The 21,926-nt window shown below is 43.0% G+C and overlaps 5 protein-coding genes across 8 annotated transcripts; 1 reads left to right on the top strand and 4 right to left on the bottom strand.

Moving 5' to 3' along the window:
• Positions 1-377: 377 nt before the first annotated feature.
• RB195_026499 (uncharacterized protein) lies at positions 378-1,382 on the bottom strand (the record flags this gene model as incomplete). Its single annotated transcript, XM_064176963.1, has 1 exon — positions 378-1,382. The coding sequence occupies one exon, from the start codon at positions 1,380-1,382 to the stop codon at positions 378-380; it is 1,005 nt and encodes a 334-aa protein (XP_064070969.1).
• A 130-nt stretch (positions 1,383-1,512) lies between these two features.
• RB195_026498 (uncharacterized protein) lies at positions 1,513-1,746 on the top strand (the record flags this gene model as incomplete). Of its 2 annotated transcripts, none has more annotated exons than XM_064176961.1 (1): positions 1,513-1,746. In XM_064176961.1, the coding sequence occupies one exon, from the start codon at positions 1,513-1,515 to the stop codon at positions 1,744-1,746; it is 234 nt and encodes a 77-aa protein (XP_064070967.1). The 2 variants fall into 2 exon arrangements, with proteins under 2 accessions (XP_064070967.1, XP_064070968.1); XM_064176962.1 differs by having other exon boundaries at positions 1,528-1,746.
• Positions 1,747-1,956: 210 nt separating this feature from the next.
• RB195_026497 (uncharacterized protein) lies at positions 1,957-2,292 on the bottom strand (the record flags this gene model as incomplete). Its single annotated transcript, XM_064176959.1, has 1 exon — positions 1,957-2,292. The coding sequence occupies one exon, from the start codon at positions 2,290-2,292 to the stop codon at positions 1,957-1,959; it is 336 nt and encodes a 111-aa protein (XP_064070966.1).
• RB195_026496 (uncharacterized protein) lies at positions 2,127-2,561 on the bottom strand (the record flags this gene model as incomplete). The annotated part of the gene is made up of 1 exon (XM_064176958.1): positions 2,127-2,561. One exon carries the CDS (start codon positions 2,559-2,561, stop codon positions 2,127-2,129), a length of 435 nt encoding a protein of 144 aa, XP_064070965.1.
• A 356-nt stretch (positions 2,562-2,917) lies between these two features.
• Positions 2,918-18,088, bottom strand: RB195_026495 (uncharacterized protein; the record flags this gene model as incomplete). Of its 3 annotated transcripts, XM_064176957.1 has the most annotated exons (18): positions 2,918-3,475; positions 3,538-3,655; positions 5,362-5,438; positions 5,497-5,639; positions 5,698-5,755; positions 9,012-9,108; positions 9,174-9,266; positions 9,316-9,434; positions 10,834-10,926; positions 11,071-11,181; positions 11,451-11,538; positions 12,127-12,230; positions 12,277-12,428; positions 12,491-12,580; positions 12,638-12,761; positions 13,656-13,778; positions 13,835-13,913; positions 17,970-18,088. In XM_064176957.1, the coding sequence occupies 18 exons, from the start codon at positions 18,086-18,088 to the stop codon at positions 2,918-2,920; spliced, it is 2,346 nt and encodes a 781-aa protein (XP_064070962.1). The 3 variants fall into 3 exon arrangements, with proteins under 3 accessions (XP_064070962.1, XP_064070964.1, XP_064070963.1); XM_064176955.1 differs by lacking the exons at positions 2,918-3,475; positions 3,538-3,655 and having other exon boundaries at positions 5,310-5,438; XM_064176956.1 differs by lacking the exons at positions 3,538-3,655; positions 5,362-5,438; positions 5,497-5,639; ... (12 more) ...; positions 13,835-13,913; positions 17,970-18,088 and having other exon boundaries at positions 2,918-3,406.
• Between the last annotated feature and the right edge of the window lie 3,838 nt (positions 18,089-21,926).

Below are 21,926 nucleotides of genomic sequence, written 5' to 3'. Positions count from 1 at the left end.
TATCATCTTTGTACACATTTCCAGCATTTCTCGCCTTTATTTGCATCTTATTTGTGGCGACAGCTTTCCTTTTTGCCTTTGTGGAATCTTATTCTCTTAACATTTCTAAATCTTGATATGGGTCGACATTTGTTTGCTTAGTTTTATGACAATTCTTAGAAGAGCCAAAGATAATTTTTTTCAACCAAAGTCTAAACAATCCCATGTGTTGTAGATGTCGTTACAGCCGAAGACGAGTAGCTTTATTGAAGGCCAAAGGGAAGGGTATGTCAACATAAAAACAACAGGGTGGAAATACAAGAATAGAACGTATCCAGTGCGGGTTTGCACTACGCGAATGAAACGGTGAAACTGTCCTAATAAACCTCCCTTTCAAATTATCTCGTATCGAGTTCTTCGTGAGTCCATCTGTAGTCAGAGGTGAGGTCGTCGAAGGCGATGCGGTCGTTGGGACCAGTAAGCAGTCGGTGTTGCACCATCGTCTTTGCTCGCGGAGTCGAGTATGGTAGGTTGAATACATCCAAGAAAGTGTTTGTCGGTGTTGTGTCGGTTTGGGATCGCAACTTGTTCGCTTGTCGAGCCCATACTTCGCTTCCACAGTGAAAAGTGTTGGTTGTGTTTCGAACACCGCGTGTGATGAAACTGGGAGTCCAGATAGGTTTCTCTCCTCGATAATCCTTGGCAATCGCGTCGTTGATCTCAAAGCTACGGCGTCGTGCTCCATTTCGACGATTGAATTGAGATTCCTTTTTGACGTCTCGTGTATTGTTTGCGAGATCTCTAGAGGGTAAAATTAGATCGAGTTCCGTTCGAAGTCGGCATCCCAAGAAGGCTTCGGGAGGTGAACGCTGGTCAGATGCCGACGGGCAGCGAGTGGAGCGATGTGCCATCAGAAACGTCTGTAGTGCATCCACTGTTGGTTCCTCCCTCTTCAGCTTTGCGAGTCTACTTTTGAAGGTGTCCAAAGCGTTCTGCTTGTCCGCTGCTCTGTGGATGGAACGGCAGCGTGCGAGTGTGCATGATTCCTCGGGAAAGGCAGAATGAATGAACTGAGACGACGTGAACTGCGTTCCGTTGTCCGTTGCGAGCGTCTCTGCATTTCCGAACGTGGCAAAGATGAACTTCTTTGCTTGGATAGTAGCCGTTGAAGAGATCGATGACATCTTGAAACTGGAGTACTGGAGACTTGGAGTAGGCGTCCACGATAAGTAGATATCGTCCTTCCACCGGTTCAGCGAAATCAGCAAGAACTTGAGTCCACGGCGAATGTGGTTTCGGCCATGACTGTAGTTCGGCTTTGATCGGATCGAGGTCCTAACGAGTTTTTCAATCTCCGAATGCATCGCAGGCCAATAGACAAAGCTTCTTGCAAGCATTTTCATCCTTGCTCGGCCTTGGAGCTTTGTGTAGTGCTGAAAGAACGCTATGTTTAAGTGATTTTGAAATCACTATGCTGAACGCAGTTAGCAGACATCCTTTGACTGTCGTCATGGTATTTCTGCGGTTGTAGTAATGTCACAGAGGAGAATGGCAGTTAACTTTGGGTCTGTTTCTGGACTTCGTATAGTCGATCACAAGCTCGATAAAACGATCAGCTTGCGTAACAGTTCAAATGGAATCGGTGGATTCTGGAAGATGACGACACTTGAGGACTCGGAAGTGACATCAACATCTATTGCAGCGGTCACGTTGTCATCCGCCATCGATGATTGTGACGAGACGAGACGCGAAAGAGCGTCCACTTGAGGGAAATCATTTGTGTTGATGTACTCGATAGTGAGTCTTCAGCAACATGTGAGCCATCGGTGAAGAAGGTTGGCACTGTAGACCGGAAGTCCTTCTTTACTTCCGAAGATTGCCAAAAGTGGTTTGTGGTCAGTCCTCAGCGTGAAATGTCGTCCATGGACAAAACGATGGAACTTCTGCACGGCAAAAATAAGGGTGAGTGCTTCCTTTTCAATCTGGTTGTAGTTCTTCTGTGGTTGTGTCAGGCAGCAGCTTGCGTGATAAATGACTTCTCGCATCCATCTGTGAAGCAATGTGAGAGAGTTGCCCCAATCTCACAATCTGAAGCTTCAGTAGAAACGATGATCTTGGGTCAAAATGGGTCAACAGGAGATCCGAGTTTAGGATTGCCTTAATCTTGTCGATGAAAGACTGAGACTCCGGTGTCCATGTGTAGACAACATTCTTTTTCGTAAGTGTCCAAAGGAGCACGTAGATTGTGGAGATCCTTGACGAATTTTCCGTAGAAATTGATGAGTCCCAGAAAAGAGCGAAGTTGACTGACATCTTTCGGAGCGGGTATCTTCTGGATCTTTTCTGATCTTCGATCTTTTCTGGATCGGGCGTCGTCCTTGTGCGTGGATGACGAATCCAAGATAGGTGATCTCCGTCTGCAGGAAGGCACACTTGTCGAATCGAACGCGGAATCCGTAGTCTTGAATCCCCTTGAATGCGGCTTCTAGTCGAGCATTGTGTTTTCCGAAGGTTCTGCCAGTAACCCATATGTCGTCGAGATAGGCGGCGGTTCTATCTATTCCAGTGACAAGAGCATCCATACATTGTTGGAATGTACCATGAGCTGGTTTCACGCGAAATGGTAGTCAGTTGAAGCGATACAGTTCACAGTGCGTCTTGATAGTGCTTTGAGACGTCGTTCATTTGGAGATACGCTTCGGCTAAGTCGAGCTGTGAAAAGTAGCGCCATCCAAGAGTTTCGTGAAGGTGTCATCTGCGCTTGGAAGCGGATCCTGATTTTGTTCCAGTGCACCTTTCAGTACGGTCAAGTAATTTGCGCAGAGGCGGATCGATCCATTTTTCTTCTGAACGGCGACAGGGGTGCTGTCCATTCTGAGTGATCAACGGGCTCCAGCACGTGTATAGACACAAGTCGATCGATTTCAGTTGAAATCCTTCAGCAGCATAGTCCGGTGTAGTCGGGGAGACTTTCCTCGTTTCGCTGTGTCTTGAAGTAGCCGTAGTGTCTCGCGAACACTGACGTATTATGCCTGAACAATTCCTTCAGAGCAGCTACGGTGTCATTTGAGGGAACATCGCTTGTTGTTTCAGGAAGAATGTGGTTCGTCAAACGGGCGTATGTATCGGCGTCGAGTTTGGAGACGACTAGTCGAGGTTTCGCTGCATCGTCCAAAGTAGCACCGTCTTTTGAGATGACGTCCTCGTAGCGATAGTACCAGACTTCGAATGTACAATTATTGTCAGTACACGAACTCAGGTAAGCGTGTCGATAGAGAATTCGTGACGAATTCGGCGACGGGTGCTGTGGAACGGCTGGGCTTGAAGCGGAGACCATCCTTTCCATACGCTTTATCAGCTCATTGAAAATTTGCTGCTGTGCATTGGTTTGGGCTTTCGAGATGGTACACAGAGTTTCAGCATCCATTTTGGAGCCGCTGCTCAGTGCACGGTCTATGACAGAAGTAACAGCAGGCAGATCGACCGGGATCACTGCCTGGGCAGAGTGGGTGTCTACTTAGCAGTTCGGCCAGGCAGAAAGCCGGGCTATGTTGGGACTTGACCAGCAGTTCCAGGGTTGGAGTCCTTGTAGCAGAAGCTGTCATCTTCAACCGTTCGCGTTGTAGTTCGCTGATCGCCAGTTGTTGTAAATGTCGTTACAGCAGAAGACGAGTAGCTTTATTGAAGGCGAGTTAGGAGAAGGGAATGTTATAATAAAGACAACAGAGGGACAGCACAAAAAACCACGTATTCAGTGCGGGTATGCGCTACGCGAATAATACAGTGAAAATCTCATCCTACAACACCATGTATCGTCTTTCCCCCACTGATCTTCGTTTTCCTCAATTAAGGCCGTCCCCGTTGCGTCTGTGGGTTTTCCATTAGCCCGTGCTCGGTTAAAAAGGGTGAATTTCACACCATCTTCAAATTAAGAAATATGACCTCTGGATAGATGGCCATCTTGTGGTATTTCATGGAACTAAGTAGTTTACGGCTCCTTTCCAAGGGTTGTCGTTGAATGCAAAATAGATAAATTAAATGTGGAAAGACGGAGCTGAAGCATTCAAATCTGTTCCTTCAGATGAGCTTGGACAGCGATACAGAAACTCATCCATTTCTAACCTAATCTTTCAATAAGTCTAGTTGGAATTTTTGTATTTATTATTTGTTGAGCAAGGCTGCTGCTTTGTTATGTTGTAAATATTGTCATACTGAAGCGAGTACCATCAACGCCCACTTTTATGTTATTTTACTCCGGTTTTCGGGTTGCGTTCATGAGTATGACGTTGCTTTGTACATTTAGACGTGAAGTTGTCCAAACCTATGGAAATGGATAGGTCTCAGAATGTTTTAGATGTGTGAATTATTAGTAGATTTCACGAGAACAAAAGGAAATTGTCTTTATCACTACTGAAAAGCTTGAAGTTGAAAGAATGGGTAAAAGAATTGATTGGTGTCATGGATTAGCTCAAGTGAAGATATATCTGAGAAAAAATATACCTCATACTGGACTGCTAACTCACACCCTGCTACAAAGAAGTAAGAACGAACTTAATTGCATAGTCTGGAACGGAGAATAATGTTGATCAATGATGCTGATTACCATTTGAATACGGAGTTTCTTCTCTTTTTTCTCTTTGCCGTGTCGCATTGCCAATATCTCCAACAAAGCGTTGATCTCTGATCAGCGATGACGGATCGATGCTTTCGATCAAGAAAAGCCGCCGAAGTCCGTAGAGGAACATAGACTTTTAAATGTTGCTAATGAAATTGATTATGACAAGTTTATTCATTTATTGGATCATCCTATGAATGCGGCATTGCATACTGCTGCACTTTTCAGAGCTAGGTAAACAGTTTTTTCTCAAACTCGAAATATAGTAGGTCGAAAACGTCATGAAGCACGGTCGCAAACTGGAGCGATGAGAGGTGCTAACGAGGGTTCCCGTTCTGTTATAGCCGCTACGCTCCACCGCAGCGTCTCAGAACTACCGCTTACAATCTTCCTGACAGGGCTTCCAATTTCCTCTTCCAAATTTCGCTTATCGGTGACAAAACATACTTCCACGGTGTTCTTGAATGAGCCGCACTATTTGTGGGATGAGCCGCAGTTTGATAAATTGTATGTAGTCGTATTGTCATCCATCAAAACTTATCTAGGTAAGCCGCTCGCATGAGCTACACAATGGTTGCAAAGCTTTGAATGAAGATAAGAAACATTTTGCTCTCATTCAGTATTCGTTGCTGAGGTTCGTTGTTGAAATTTTATTTTGGTATTCTTATTGACGCTATTCACATAGAAAGAATTGACGGAATTTATCTGAATTATGTTATATTCTCATTGTGCGTATCCGCTTTCGCAACAATATCGCTCTCCACCACCCTTGGATGACTCGGGCTGCAGTTTCGCTCAATTCTGCGAAAAGAAGAGCACCTTGAGAACGCAGGTATTCAGCAATCTGACATAAATCGAATCGAATTTCTTGGAGCGGAATTGCCAAGCGACACACAACTCACATTGCTGTGTTTATTATCGATAGCACACTGTAAGCACGTTTTCCTCGCGTCGTTCACAGCGTTCGGAGCAGCACCTCCCTTCAAAAGGGCGAGCACACAGTCCATTTTGCCTCGTGAGCATGCCACGTGCAGCGCCGTTTCACCTGTGAATCTTGGATAAGGAATGCTGATGGAGAGACTGACTCTTGGCTATCAACTTACCATGTTTGTCTTTCCAACCGCTTAGTGGGGAGATGAGACAGTCGTCTTCTGCTTCTATCTTAAAATTGTGCATTGTAATGCAGTGACAGTGAGCGATATTTGGATATAACTTTCTTGACGAGTTGAGTTCAGAAACTTCTCAGAAGTAACTGTAGATATTGAATACATAAAACACATCATCAACCGACCATAAAGGCTAAGTATTACGAAACTACGAACAGTGGGAAACTTGTGTTAAAATATGGAGTTCGGGTAGAGATTACAAGCATGAGCATGACAGCATTCCCCCTAATGGCCCTGAAAAAACGACGTGAAAAACTGCGTTTGTTCCTACGAGGAAACGCTCCAGGTTTGGTGACGCTGCTGTTCTAAAGCACCTCGTAGGAACAAGCACCTTTCCAGGCAGGAAATGTGAACTGAACTTGTGAATGAAGATAGAGTACAAAGTAGTTTGAACAATCTCTTGACTAGATATACCAGCATATTCTGTCTATGTTTTGTAACTGCTAGCAAAAGAGGAGCAACTAAAACAACGGCTCACGAATTCTGTCAATAATCAAGGGGCAAGAGTTACAGTACTCGGTAACATTCATTTGTCGGCTAACTCTGTAGACTTTCTGATCCTTGGGTCAATTGCATTTGTGCATTGTTGATTCATTGATTCAATTTCACATTGAATTGATGGGTCAACATTCCGTAAAGTCACAGCAGGCCTCCGCAAGCTCTGGAACCAACCAAAAAACCAGAGCAAAGAATGAAAGTAACGGTCAACAAGCTGCACCTATGTGCAGAAGAGTATTACCCTCAACATCATTTCTGCGCAACTTCTAAAGAACTCGAACCAGCTCGCGAAACAGAAAACAGAATTTCGCGAAAATCCGCGAAATGACTGCAGGAGAGAATATGCGCCTTTTAGGGTGAGGAATTCGTAGTCTCCACAGGCTCTGGAACCACAGGCTCTTGATCGGGAATTAACACATCTTCAGTTGCAAGATGAAACGATCTATCAACCGCGTAACAGAGAAAGAATTTCTGTCTGAGGTGACGGATTTACATGGCAACAACTTCAAAACCTATGGTCTTAGTAAAACTCGCAAAGCTTGTCAAGGAATGTCTGAATTGTAATGGTGGTCAGGGAATTAATTTGCACCATTGAGACGGCTAGCAATGGGTCAACGATTAGAGCCAGTACTGGCGATCTGCTTCATGGGCGGAATCGAAGAACCAGTGCTTTCGCGTAGACCAATAGTCTATTACAGATATAGTGACGACTGTTGCATCATAACATCAAGGCAGTCAGAAGTGAACGAAAGTTTCCGAATACTCAACCAATGGTCCATCAATACATATGCTTCAAATAGCATTATTGGAATAATTGATATCGCAAAGAAATTGAAAAGTTCGATATTCAATGAACCTCGGTATAGTTGAATTTATATTATCGAGTTTGATAAGCTGTACACGAGGTTGTTAAACAAATTTATTGGCTAACGTTTCGGCTATATCGCCTTCTTCAGAGCCTGAAAGGGGCGATATTCAATCTACAATTCAAACGACCAACCTCTCCACAACTAAACTAATAGACTCTACGCCTACTTTCAATCACAAATTTAGCGACTACACTGAATGCTCACCTTATATCGGAGACGCCTAGTATGGACCGCTGACTGATCGATCACGAGGGCGAATGGTTCGAATGCCACATTCGGATCGGACAAACCATTCGAGATATGGCGCGAGTTCCCGCGTTATCGACAGACATTCACCCTTGCGGTTCATTTTAGGGTTTTTGGCTTGGATCCAAAATGCCTCCGGCGATTTTCGAGCCAACGTTTTAGTTTCGTGCGCTAAGATTTGGACCCTAATTTCAAAATCGGCTCCGTCGTGTTTTTGTGTTCTATGGGCACCTAAAGGTGTCCATCCTCGTAACTTATTCTTGCCGCTGACGTGCTCTTTGATGGGGACATACAGCGGTCGTGCCGTTTCACCGATATACTCGTCGCCACAGTTCGTGCAAGAAATCAGGTAGATTACCCCGGATCTCAAGCAGTCTCCTGATCTACCTGTGAGACAAATAATACAGTTCGGTGTTGTACAGATGGTATCGTATAAACGATTCCGAACTAATTGACGTTTCAAATTGTTCGGTGGTATTTCAACGACCGAAACGGAGCTGTTTAAATTTGTTTAACAACCTCGTGTACAGCTTATCAAACTCGATAATATAAAATCGCAAAGAAAGTTGCAGTCAAAATCTGCGCAAAAAATCTAAAAAAAATCTAAAAAAATCCAAATCTGCGCATCTGACAGCAGTGGAACTCGCAGTGATTCGTAATATGTTCAAAGCCGCTGGTGAAGTATGAACTGGCAACTCAGTACGACACGAATCACGAAGACTAGCCTTGAAAATCGCATGTGTTAATGGTCATACAATACGAAGAATCCGCACTGTAAATACCAATGTGTGTTCCTTTTCGTCTTCCTTTTACTTCTGACAGTGTCAGTGTCGCTGCTCAAGGCATCGTTGTTCAAGCACAATTACGAGATAACGTGATCTTGGTAAATATCCCTATAAATATCCTTACATTGGGGAGACCGATAGGAATGTTGGAGTGAAGATTAATAAACATGTGATAAGAAAACCACGTAAAAGTTTGATAATACTGCATAGACATGAAGACAATGGAAAAATATGACGTGAAATGCGTTATACTGGCTCACGAAACAGAAATATCGGCAAAGAAGATTTTAGAGGCGATTTTGGTTTTTAAAAGAAACCCTTCAATGACTAATAATAATAGGAATGAATGCCTGACGATAACGAATGAGTTTTTGCCACTTGTACTGCTCTGTGACTTATAACTGCTTGATATTGTGTGTATCGCAGTGCTTGAACGATTATCGAAACACAGAGTAGTGTAGCATTTGTGGGGGTAAACGTAGCATTGTTCCAGTCCTCCTCTATTTAAGCCTCCGAAGACGGCGAAAAAGCCAAAACGTCAGGCAAATAAAAAGGTCCATCTAAAAACCTTGTAGATACGCTATTACAAAACATAGAGTACAGAGTGTAGTATACGAAAGTATGAGAGCGGCTTATTCAGTCCCCTTCAAAATAAAGTTTTGAGAAGGACAATTAGAAGAATTGAATGATCCTTGCTCATACTCGTAATTTACACTCCGCTCTATATGTTTTCACACAGGTTTCCCAGTTATGTCAGTTTCGTGTTAGGCTGTCTTTAAGATCACCACGAAGAGCACATTTTTCGTCCAAAACCATCATTTGCAATCCAGAATTTCACAGCATGCAACCTTACATTCAGCAGTACATTGATGCATGCTGTGAAACCAGCAAATGCAGCCGCATGTAGTGGAGTCTGCCCGAGAGCGTCGGTGATAGGAACACGACGATGCCTGTATCATTTTTTCAAGAACAGTCTATTTTACTCGATTTTTCCCTTATATATTTCAAATCTTACTTGTCAACTGTCCTCCACTCGAATCCTAACTCTTTTATCATGCAGTACAATGTGTGCGCCTGTCCTCCAAAGCATGCCCAGTAAACAGGTGTTCTGCGAATTTCTTCATCACAATGTTTACGGATGTTTTTATTGTTTGTACCTATCCATGGCGTCTTTTTCGTTCATATTTGCTCCTGCGGTAACTAGGAAGCGAACTACATCGGTATGTCCGCGTCCAGCTGCCAGGTGCAGAGGTGTGTTGTCTAGTTTGTCACGTTCCTGAAGCAGAATCATGTGATCGTGAGAATATCATCCAGATAAAGTTTTTTATTTAACCTTTTTATGTTTATTATTTTGTTGTTCTATTGTATTGCACGGACAAATCCAACCTAGAAATTGGGGCAGTCGTAACCCATACGCATTGCATCGTCCAAAATAGAGTTACAGTTACTGCCAAAGTTCTACATGTTGCATGTTGCACGTTGATGCACGATCTGTAGGGTCACGGAGAAGTAAAGAGAGATTTCTGGCGAAGAAAGCGCAATCATTGCGGCAGATGCGCTGCTGCTGGTTGAAACGACCTGAAGGTGGGTGCGTTTTTGTAAGCGGCTTCGCTCGAAGAACCGCAGTGAAGGGTTCTGGCGTGGGTCTCACGCACTGGAGTCAACCGCTACGCTAGCGCAGCTGCTTACCTAACTCCACTGAGCTTCTTATCGTTTTGGCTCTACATTGGGAGAGACATTTAGTTCAAAACTGTCCGAGGACTTACAATTATTCATGCTTAATCGAACAAAGGGAATTATGACTTTCCGTTTAATAACAGCGAATATGGCGTGAGCAGTTCTAACTTTTAATATATATCATGCTATATAATAACGGGTTTAGTCTGTCACATGTGTGTGTGTATGTGTATGTGTGTGTGTCTGTGTGTGTGGAACGGAATTCCAAAAGGGGGTGCGACGGCTCCCACGGAGTCAAAATTGTGCACAATAACTTCGCATGCATGCCTTTAAAGGTAAATGGGGCGTTGCAGCCGTTTCATAGCCGTGGCCACTGGGCGCTTTGCTTTCCAACTTTATGCTTCCTACGCGCGTCTATTTCCTTCTTCTTTCGCCTCAAGTTGGTGGCATGCCGTCTTCAGAAACTGGAAACACGCATGCAAACGGCTGCTTAAATAGTAGCAAGATGTTTATGTGATCTGACGTGGGACGTTATCTTTATCAGTAGAATGATGTCTTTCACGTCATTTTATGCCAAAACATCATTCTTTGATAACTGTCGGGGGGGATATAGGAGGAAAACCCATATTTCGAGTGATACTTTTAAATTTAAACTTAAATTTTATCTATAATATATTGGTAAGGAGTGTTTGAAGCTGAAGTTAGAATGTTTTCCAAATGTGGAACTGGCGCGTTTAGAAAGAAGACTATGAAATCTTTCGCCTTTAGTTACAATAAAAAAAAGATGAAGAAAGATTGTTTTTAGAGATACACAAGTCTAATTTTACAGAAAACGGTAATAATATTAATTTTCGTTGATCAGTGAAGGCGAGCGAAACAAACACCACAGAAAGTCTGAAGTCCGGCTTTAGCTAGACGTTCAGACTGGTATATATATATAAACGCACAAGCTCTTGAAATTTCAAGGTTTTTCCTAAAATTGAAGGTGTAAAACTTACAGAAAGATTCCAGCCCTGCCTAACCAAGACTTTGCAGATATTCTCGTTCCCAACCATAGCGGCAAGATGTAGCGCAGTGAACCCGTGGTTGTCCTAAGTTACTGTATTTTTGTTAAAGGTTTGCTCTTATTACACATTTGGATAAGTATTGAATTTGTGGATGAAAAATATGCGAGGAAGATGAGCAAATGGTTATCTGCTCTTATGATATTTGAGAAATATGTACGCAAAGGGTACTCGGGCCTGACGATCTGGAGACGTTTTTCTGACGAGATATTCGATTACTTCGACGTTTCCAGCGCACACTGCCCACATAAGGCACGATCGGTTCTCTCGGTCTTTTATCTCCTTAATAATAAAATGTATCAAATGTATTATTAACAAAAAGAACTGTCACACTCCGCAAACCACCGTGACGGCAATATATCACAAATATGAATCGCATTTCTTCAATAATATTGAGCGCTTCTATCAACTAGTGGGAAGAACCTAACTGCGAGAATTTCATGGTTTTCAAGGATCAGGACGTGACGGCCTCTTTCAGGGTTGAACCGTTCTTACTGCGTATCGTGTGAGAAGACGGAATAGTGCTCAGTTATTCGTAGAAAGAAACTTACCACATAATTATTTTTAGCTAAAATCAAGTCGAGACAGCTAACACTAAACTGTGCAGCGTAGTGAGCTGGGCTGGCATCCCATTTGTCGCTAAAATAGATATCTTTTAGCAAACGAAATCAACTCTTAGTAGCGTATATGTTCTTATAAGTTTCCTTCTTTACAAATTTGCATTCTAAGAATTTGGAAACGATAACTAAAGGGGAGCTAGAGTTACGCACAATATAAGAACTGATATCGGGAACTTGAAAACGCCAGTTTTCATAGCATAATACGGTCGAATGCATTCAGCCGGATGTTGTACATCCCTTTTCAATCTGCCCCAACGCAATCGAAACGACATTGCACTCATTCGGCTGAACACATTTGGCAACGACTATGTAGATAGTCCTAATTTGTGAAAGTTATTGCACGTTTCATACGAACGGCTCTGTTACGACGCATTTGTGATGCTATTAATTAGCGATGAAAGGAAAAAAAACAAAACGTCTGTAAGCGGTATTTTTTCGTTCAAGTTTGGGAAATACAGTAGGCGCTTTGTTTAACTGGTTGGTTACTTCGTTGGTTATAGATTATTTACTGTTTTTTTAATGCTTCCATTCAGTCTGCATCATCCTCACATGGAAACGAGATTGTTAAGAATATCGTGGACGTTGTAAAACCCATGAAACTACCAACATTGTCGTGCTTCTGGCTCCACACGCTAGCAACAATTGCACAATTTCGTAGTGACCTTGCTCAGCTGCATAGTGAAGTGGAGTGCGATTTTCGTTGTCAAACACCTTAAAAAGAGTGTATCGAACAGTAAAATTTCCTAACTTCGCGTACCTCAACATTTTTGCCCATCTCTTCTGCAAAAAGCTTAAGTACTGGAAGATTATTAGCGATGGCAGCCAGATGAATCGCTGATAGTCCATCTCGATTTCTGGCTGAGATGGACATCTCTTTGCGACGTGCGAGCAATCGACATACATCAACCCCTAATGAAGTTTTACTCAAGATTTAAATCCAGTTATTATTACTGTCTCTTGTTAAACGAGACCTTGGGCGAATGGAATCCCAACAGCACACATCAACGGAGTCAGCCCACAGGAGTCCCTCGCGTCGACTGGGAGCCCAAGCGTTGGCGAATCTGAGCAACGAACTCTATTATTTCTGGTCTTCTGACTTCAGAAAAAAAGAACTCCACCTAGTATCAACCTCACACTTTCCACACTTGCTTTTGATGCAGCGTAATGAAGTGGGCCACGACCTCTCTTGTCCTGTGCCAAGCCGAACACGTCGTCCGCTGCGCTCACAGCGTCGATGAACATCTGGAATTACCATTGACATTCGCACTATCTTTAGCTTTTGTTTTATTTCTTCTTATGTTTCTGAATTTGTGGAGTTCCCATAGCAGTTACCGTACGCTTTGGCGCACACCGTCATTGTTTACACTGTCTGTTATTTGTTTGTTTTACATGTTCCTTTCTTTCCTTCTGTTTTGTGCTAAATTCTCTCTTCGTTTTTTTTGAATTAATTATACAAAAACTTGTTTCAAGAACTGGGGGGGAGGGGAAATCTGCTTATGAGTTAGTGCAGTAGCAGTTATTTTAGAGCAGTTGCCACAGAAATACTCTAGTTGACTTCTACACATAAGAACTAGAATATGGTAGGTAGAAAGAAGGATGATTGGACAGGCGCACGACAGGACATTGAATAAAAAGAAGAAGATGTAAATACTGCTCGATTTTATTTTCATTTAGAAGGAATTTATGTAGTTATGTTTGAAAACAGGGGGGAAATCCGGGAAGCGCAGAATCTGGGAAATCTAGGTGCTAGGATGACGATAACGTCAGAATATATTTCAAATGACAATTTGGATTTCATAAGACCTTTGAGTCTTCAAAAATTAGGTTGTTCAGTAATTTTATTCATTAAGGCTTTAAAGTGGCTAAAATAACAATACAATAAAAATAAATTATGGCTAATATATTATGGTCGAAGCAACGTTTTTTGTGGTGCAAAGCGATTTGCAGAGCGATTGGCCTTCGCTAGCTCCACTTGGGCCGAGGAGCTGAACTAGGGTCCCCCTCCGAACGCATTTGCTAGACAAGTTGGTCGTTTTGGTAAGACTGTGTACTTCATTTCTTTACTCACATTACATACAAAAATATCCTCAGATCAAATACATGTTTCCGTTACTACCAGAGAAAGAATAGGGTTACCTGCAGGATCTTGCCATTTCCACATGCTGCTATATGGATCGGTGTGACTCCATCTTTATCGGCTACTAGAAAGGGTGCCAAACCATGAGGTGATTTTCCATTTTGAAGAATATAGCGCACCACCTTTATATTGAGATATGTTGAGAAATATTTCATATTAAGGAAAAACCATAGAATACCTTTGTTGATCCGCACTGTGTGGCCCAGTGAAGAGGGGTTGCGCCCCCATTGTCTGTGTCCCAGAGTGAGAGACCTTTCCTTAAAATATCGTCGCACTGACGTGCTGCTGTTATCGGAAAGTGGATGTAAAAGTGAAAGAGGTAGAAACAGGTGTTTTTGTATCTATCCAAGCACACACTCAAGCACCGTCTTTTTTTAAAGTGATTAAACGCAAGTATGTCTACGGTGCAGTAATTTCCAGAACTTGACTCTGAAAGTTACTGAAATGAAATAACAAGTGGGATTTTTCGGGAAACGTTGCCACAGAAGTTCATAATATGTCGAGATTTAATAGGATTTGCGTTCTGCAGAATTTGCTCTGCATTTACCTGCAAAAGAGTTGGAATAAGAATAAATATAAAGTGAATGCATTTTGTACAAAAGCGGAGAAGATTTTCCAGACATCAAATTTCATTGAATCCCGATAGTTTGTAACGTCTTCAAAATTTCTTGGAAATCTATAGAGCGGTTATTGTTCCTCTCGTCGGCCTATTCTCTATGTAGTCTTAGAATTTTGCATTCTATTAGGTTGATCAGAAAATCTTGTTCGGTTTTGTAAATTTTCTTCTCTATTTTTCCTTTCTATTCTATTTTCAATTTTTTCCCTATTTTTTTGGGGCCGCGTATACAAGTCTGATTGCTACCTGTTCATGGTGGCCCTGCTTCAACTAAACGCAATCAGGCGTTTGAGTGTACGCATTGGGAACATACGAGCTATGTAACCTGCACTGTTATATGGCAAAAGCTTCCCATACATTGCAAAAAGGTGCTGTCGTCCAGCACCATGCCAGAGTCTATACCATGAAAGGTCGAATGTCTGAGGGAAACATGGAATCTTTACCGACAAACATCCGTCCCGTTACACTGAACTGCCGGTCGCTGTGAAGTGAACTCCAACAACCCGCTCTGTCCAGAGTTCTGCGATATCTGCATGCACCGTTTGCAGGAAACACACATCAAGGATCGCCCTCTCATCAGCATCGACAATTGCACCATCTACTGCGGGGATGCTGATGAAAGAAAAGTAGGAGGCTGCGCAATAGCTGTTAGGAACGATTATAACAACGTGGCGGAGGAGTTCGGACCAACGTCGTCAAGATGCACCTTTGTACCATTGTAGGATCGCAGAGGACTCAAACTCTGGTGCTGCTCACGCCTTTACGGAGACCGCAGAGGACCACAACAAAAACGTGTTTTATGATGAACTCAATATCAATATCAAAGATACCAAGCCAGCAGGTGTTAAATGTAGGAATTGATACGAATGCAAAGATGGGACCTGAACAACGATGCTATGTGCTTGGAAAATGGTTCTATCCCATGGCGCAGACATCGGACAACGGAAATAGTCTGATTGACCTTTGTGAGCAGATGAATCTCATCATTGCATCCACGTTTCAGAGGAATCATTGACGCCGTCAGCTTACGTGGCAAGGGAAAATCCCATTAAGGCCAGAAATGCCGCGAAAGCGAAGATGCCGACTCTTAAGCTTCCGCTCGATTACGTTCTGAAAGAAGAACATACCCTTCTCAGATATCCGAAAATCTAGAGCTGTCTAGGACGTCGCGTTTGATTAGGACCACCGCCCAGCTCTTCTCTGCTTTATGGTACGGTTCTAGAAACGCTATCTGGGGGCCTAACCTCAGCCAAAGCTCGACTTGGCAGGTCTGAAAAACGAGGAATGCAGAAAGAAGTTCCGCCAACGAGGGCCGATCAATATTGGATTACGGACCAGGGCAAGAGTGGACGACGCTGACTCTTTCACTGGATACATTCAGGATACATTCGCTGCAAAGAAAACACTTCCGGTTTTAGCACCGGAAGGAGGAAGGAGTTCGCCTTTGCATCTGCGGAGACTATATCCACGTACAATTCTCTATGTGTTGCCTGCACTTCTAGTGACTTCAGTCAGGAGAAGCGTCTGAGAAGGAGGATTGCGTCGTCAGCTGAAGCGTGATCGTGAGAAGCGTGGGAGGACAAGAACCCGAGAAAGGCCTATTCTCTCTTAAGGCAGTATAGCAAGATGAAGAGGCGTTCGGTTGTCCTGAACACAGCCAACGGAGTCGCTGTCGTGGAGGCACTTTGCCCGGAGGGAGGGAGCACTTTAACACTTTGCTGAACCGACAAGCGCCGTCGGTCCCTGAACTTGTGCACGCCCTAGGACAGATCTACACCATGGTCAGCGAAGAGCCACCGACGGAGTTGGAGGTTCTAGTCTGCATTCAAAAAATGACGAATAGGAAATCTTGCGGAGACGATGGAATTAGGACAGAAATGCTGAAATCTTTTCCTCCTTGTGGATTCATGAGATGACGAAAATCATCTGTTCAATATGGATTGACGAAAGGATTCCTGACTCGTGGAGACACGCTATTATAATTCCTCTCCAAAAAGAAGCTACCCGGTACGGAACCTAGTAATTACTGAGGAGTATCATTGCTGCGTGTAATGTACAAGGTTTTGAAGCGGATCACCCTGGATCGACTAATCCCATATTGCGAAAAAACCACGAACACCAGCAAGACGGCTTTCGCCGTGGTCGATCGACGATTTATCAGGTGTTTATTGTGGGAAAAGTGATTGAAGTGTGCCAGCGGTATTCGAAGCCTCTACAGTTAGCATTTTTGGACTTCGAAACCGCTTTCAAATCTCCTCACTGAGGCCGTCTTCTCGATGCGCTTCGCGCCGATGGAGTTCCAGGAGTTCGTACGCCTAATAAACGAATAGAAGAACAACTGCTGCGGTCCGAACATCAGCAGGATGTACTGCACCGTCCGAAGTGAAAACTGGAGTGAGACAAGGGGTCGTGGCGGGACCCTTTCTGTTCAACTTTGCCGTACATGACATAATGCGAACAACAGTTGAGCAGTGTCTCGCCGATGTCATCTTAGCACCTTCTGTGGGTCCCTTGGTGGATCTCGAGTACACCGACAATGTGGTAATATTCGCTTCTAGCAGCACGAAGTTACAACATGTTGTTGACCTTGTATTGAAATTAGCTGCAGCCTACGTACTGCGACTCTGCCCTGATAGATACAAGCAAACGTGGGTCTCCTCGAGACCCTCGTTTGCTTGTATCAAGGTGGATGGACAACCTATCGAACTCGTGGATGAGTTCTGTTATTTGGGCTGTATGCTGAAAAACGATGGCAGCTACGAGAGAGATATTCAGCTAAGATGCGCTAAAGCTAACTTGGCATTCAACTCATTGACCAAGTGTCTATGGCCAACGAAGTCAGGCTGCGAGTCTACCTATCCGCAATTTGCCCTACCATGATTTACGTATCGGACACTTAGGCAGCGCCGGCGACGGTGATGGAAAAGCTTGACTGCACGAGCGAGCTGTTTAGGCGACTGCTAGACTACTTTTGGCCGTTGGTATGCCATAACGAAGAACTTTACTTGGAAGTGGACATGGTGTACCGGCGGATGACACGTGGAAAACGTCAACATCTTGCCCGGCCTTCTGAACTGGTCATGGAAAACGGTCTTCGCTTCTTTGGTCACGTTATGAGGAGACCGTCTGATCGTCTTGTCCAAGTAGTCCTGAGGATGCTTCCAGGTCCTTATCGGAAAAGGCCTCCTGGTCGTAAAAGAAAGTTCTAGACAAAGGTGGTGAAGGAAGATCTGAGGACACTTGGTGTTGACAGGCAGTTCAGTCGAGAAGTGAAATTCCGCCGCTTGTGGAATAGCGACGGATGGGTAGACTCAATGCGACCTCTAGCTGAAGATCGAACAGGATGGGCTCTAATATGTTTAAGGATGACACACCCCGACAAAGATGCGGATTGCCGCGTTAGGCCGTAACACCCGCCCGTCCTTCTTATCCAATGTTTTGCAATTCGAGATTTTTTCACTATACAACACGAAAGTGCACCCTTTTGAATGAGGATGTCACTTTCAGAACAAAGCGCCATTACTTATGCCTGGATATGAGAACTATCTAAACTCAGCAATACGGTAGATACGATTGCATGGATATAGAGATACATAGCTGAGGAGTATCTGTAGGCGATGCAATCATAAACACTCGGGTGAGGCTTTAAATCCTTAAGTGAGAGTGGAAATATCGCAATATGGCCTAGAAAAGCTACCTCATCAGAAACTGAAGATTGCGGACGTTATCGGCGATCGCCGCGTGCATCGCAGCAGTCCTGCCCCGATTGTCTCGATATGTTACCCATTCCCTGTGTCGTTTCACTAGTCGTTCCATATCGGCATAAAAAAGAACACTATTAAATAGAGTGCTAACAGAACGTTCTCAGAAGGTTGGCATCCCAGTATTTTTACAAAATGAAGAAAGATAGAAGTAAAATAGGCTCCTTTCAAATAGAAACTTTCGGAGCGAAATGTGCCACTAGTACATGGTCTCTTTAAAGTAGTAGTCGATGTAGAGTTAGATGCAGAATCGAATCACTTGGATTATACTTCTTTATTTGCATGCAGTTACCTCCTTTTATTTCTCTTTTACTCTTCAGCAGAATCGAACATTTAGTGAGAATATGAGTAAGAAAATAGGCAGATAGGTGAATGTATACACAAGAATATAATATAAATACAGATGTACTATGAATAAACAGATAAAGATATTATATAAATAATGTGGTGTAATATAAATACAAATAACACGGTAATATAACATGATATAGTATGATAAAAGAACAATGCCCTTCCTATTGAGGTCCCCCACCATGTCCCTTGATAGACTCGCTCTTTCTGGGTTAAGGGCATCACCCCACAAGTGTAGGATGGTGCGGGTTTCAAGTGGGTTATGTCTATACGAGGTTGTGGATTATGGAAAGGAGGGTGATTCCGTCCATTCTTTCCTAATCGCCGTTAAAAAACGGCCCGGCAGTTTCGAGTGTTCCGGGGCGCTACTTCCTACAACGAGTTCTATTAGAGCGCGCCAGCCTTGTGCACGCACCGCATTTTCCGGCCGTAATCCAAAAATCCATAATCTATGATCCCATATAGGCATAACTCACCTAAAACCCGCACCATCCCACATTCGTGGGATGGTGCCTTTAAGTTGGTCAGCCAAACTCTGACAACATTGCTCTACTTTAGCGTTCTGGACTTGGGAGAAAGATCTCGTGTGGGGGTTTCTTACTCCCTGTAGTGGGATCGGTCAAGCCATCTCACGAATGTACAAGAAGACCATCATTGCTCTGTAGAGCTTGGGTGAAATTCCAGTGAGCTTTGTCCTTTCTTTTTATCGTTTGTGGCACAACTATTGATGTTTGCGATATGTAAATGAATAAATGAATAGGTAATTGATGTGGGAATGGTGCCCGCGAACCTTAAAAGAAGAATGGGCGAGAAAACAGAGGAAGTTTTGTTGTTAATTCCCACTGCGTGCACTTCCAAATAAAAAAGTCCTCCTAGCCACGGAACCCGCGTTCGTATTCGCTTACGGAGAGGTAGTTTGAGTAATTTTAAACCGTAATCACTCAGCAAAATGTGCTGAAAAAATCATTTCTTTGTCGCAGAAACGAAACACAGTAACGTACCAAACTGCCTTCTGCTGCATAGTAAAGTATATCGTTTGCACACTCGTCTTCTGACATAACGCTGAAAACACTAAACGTCACAGTTCATACTCATCAGAACTTTCACAATCAAGTTGTAGTAGAGTTTAGTTACGGAGGTGGTTAGAAAAGAGCGAAATATGTGTGAAATTAAGGATTGACAGAAACGGAGCAGTGAAGCTCCTTACTTGTTAAATCCCCTTAGATACTTCCACAAAAACATAGATTTGCAAGAGGGTCGTAAAACAACAATCAAGGGAAATTCATGGGATCTCAGAGTGAAAAGATTAAATTCAAGAATTAGATAGATGATTGGGGAAAGAAGATGGTGAATGTGAAGAAATGTGGTATTTCTAACTTGCTTCCTAAAAAATCTATGGGGACATGAAGAATTTGATTCACTATTCTGTCAATCGATAGCGCAATGACGATGTCGTTGAAAGAAAGCGGGTTCTGGGCGAACACTGGCTGAGATCGTGATTTAATTGATGAGCATTCTTAGAGAAGAGTTACCTGATATTCTTCATTTTTACCTAACAACGCTTAAAGTTGTTGCATACAAGTCTTTTCAAAAGCGATGGCGAAGGTAAGAATTAGGTTGGAAACGGCTTGAACCTATCGAGACCGTTCCAGGAGCAGGATAACCACGGATCACTCGACTAAGACATCACTTCTGGTTCCTATTAGCAGCTTTTTGGATATTTTTACAATTTTGCTCTATATTATTATTTTGTTATTTTGAGTCGTTGAAAAGGAGTGCTATGGAGGTGATAGAAAAGGCTGGAGAGATTCCTTGGATTTGATTGATCTTGGTTTCTTTTCTGCAATAGCTCTCCTTCTCTTCTTTTTCCTTCTCGTTAGCGAATCATCGTTTAAAAAAAAAGAGTTGCTAGTGAGATGATTGTCTCTTAATAACAAATATGGCGTTTATTCCACACAACAAACTACAACGTCTTCTATTTCTCACTTGTGATCCTTTAAATCATCTTAGATTTTCTAGATCTTTTATATCTCTGCATTCCTACAGATTGGATACAGTCTTGATGTTTCCAACATCCAAGTGTCTACAAGTAGTTGGTAAGAGTCTTTTAGCCATTCCGATGCGTTGACAGTGCACAAGTTGAGTAGAAAATATAGCGAATTCTGCGACAACGATATCATTAGACCGTGTTGTGTAGAGGTCACTTATTTACACTCATTTCTTGGACAATTTCCGGAATTCAGAATTCACTAGTAGTTTTTCTTTCTTCCTGATCTATTCTAACTCGATATCATGATTTAAATCATGACAACAACAAAAAACAACGTTGCTTTCTTCGTAGGTGTAAAAGTAGACACGTGATTGGTACTTTTTGCCGTTCCCGCCTCTCTCTCTGCCTGTTTCTCTGCTTGTCTATTTGTCTGTCTCTCCACCTGTTTGTCTCTCCCTGCATCCGTTTCCGGATAAATATATTTATATTTGTATTGAAGCGATAAAGGCTCCGGTGCCTTGGTATGCGTCAACGTGTTTGACTGCAGTTCGGAATAGTTGTCGTTCATACCTGCATGCTGCCCCATACAACAACTTGCGGGCCCAGACTGATGTGTTTATTGCTATCTACCTATGCGCCAAATACATAACTATGTCTACCTTTCTTGTCTGCCTAGCAGCCTAAAGAACTCGTTCACGACTTTTTATAAATGGCATATAGCATTTGCTTTATTTTTTGTTACGGAACTAGCAGCCGCAATCCCTTCGTAATGAATATTCTGCCAGTCTTCGAAGTAGGATTCACCTCTAGATTATGGCTCACGTGTCATCCTGGTGGAAGAATACGAATTTTTTTAAAATCTGAGTGCATTCGCGCAGGATGACGTACGGACCCAAGGGGATATGAGGGAACAGTCGCTTCAGAAAGGGCATTGGTTCTGCAGCGAAACGTCTACTTTGGCTCGCATCGCTACAGTAGATCAGGCAGTGTTTGCTTGTCAGGTAAGACTTGCATCATATCTTGTGCTTTTTCTGACGTCAGAAGACTTTTGGGAAAAACTGTGCCTTTAAATTTTGGTAGGATTTGGTTGAAAATGGATTGGAATTGAGAGTGAGGAAAATCTTCATAAAATTGAACTTTGAAAGCGTTACAGATATACAGAACATGTAGAAATTCAAAATGGGTTTAACTAAATAAGGCATTTGAGACCAGTAGCAATGTTGTAAGGCACAAGCTCAACGGTGAACAAATTAGAAGTGAAGTAATTGATATCTGTAAAATCGCGCAATCGCAGCGACCAAGTTACTGGTAGCTCAGGCTGCTCTCTGTTTGTTGAGCAGAGTACAAAGTGAACAGATAGTACGGCACTACATTAATTTCTAGCGGTTAAGCATAGGAATCGGAGAATGAGAAAACAAGTCTGTGGCCAGCTTTGAGCTAAGAATGCGGAAGTAGATCGAAATGCATGCGGATGAGCAGCGGGTGACTCATTTTTCCGCTGAAACCTTCGGTGCTGGCCTTGAGATAAGTAGGCATTTCCAAAGTTTACAAA

Source organism: Necator americanus, assembly GCF_031761385.1.
Source record: "Necator americanus strain Aroian chromosome Unknown Necator_2022.05.29.01.07, whole genome shotgun sequence".
In the NCBI taxonomy this organism is placed as follows: Eukaryota; Metazoa; Nematoda; class Chromadorea; order Rhabditida; family Ancylostomatidae; genus Necator; species Necator americanus.
The sequence above is the reverse complement of the archived record's forward strand: the minus strand, read 5'-3'. Positions and strand labels throughout refer to the sequence as shown.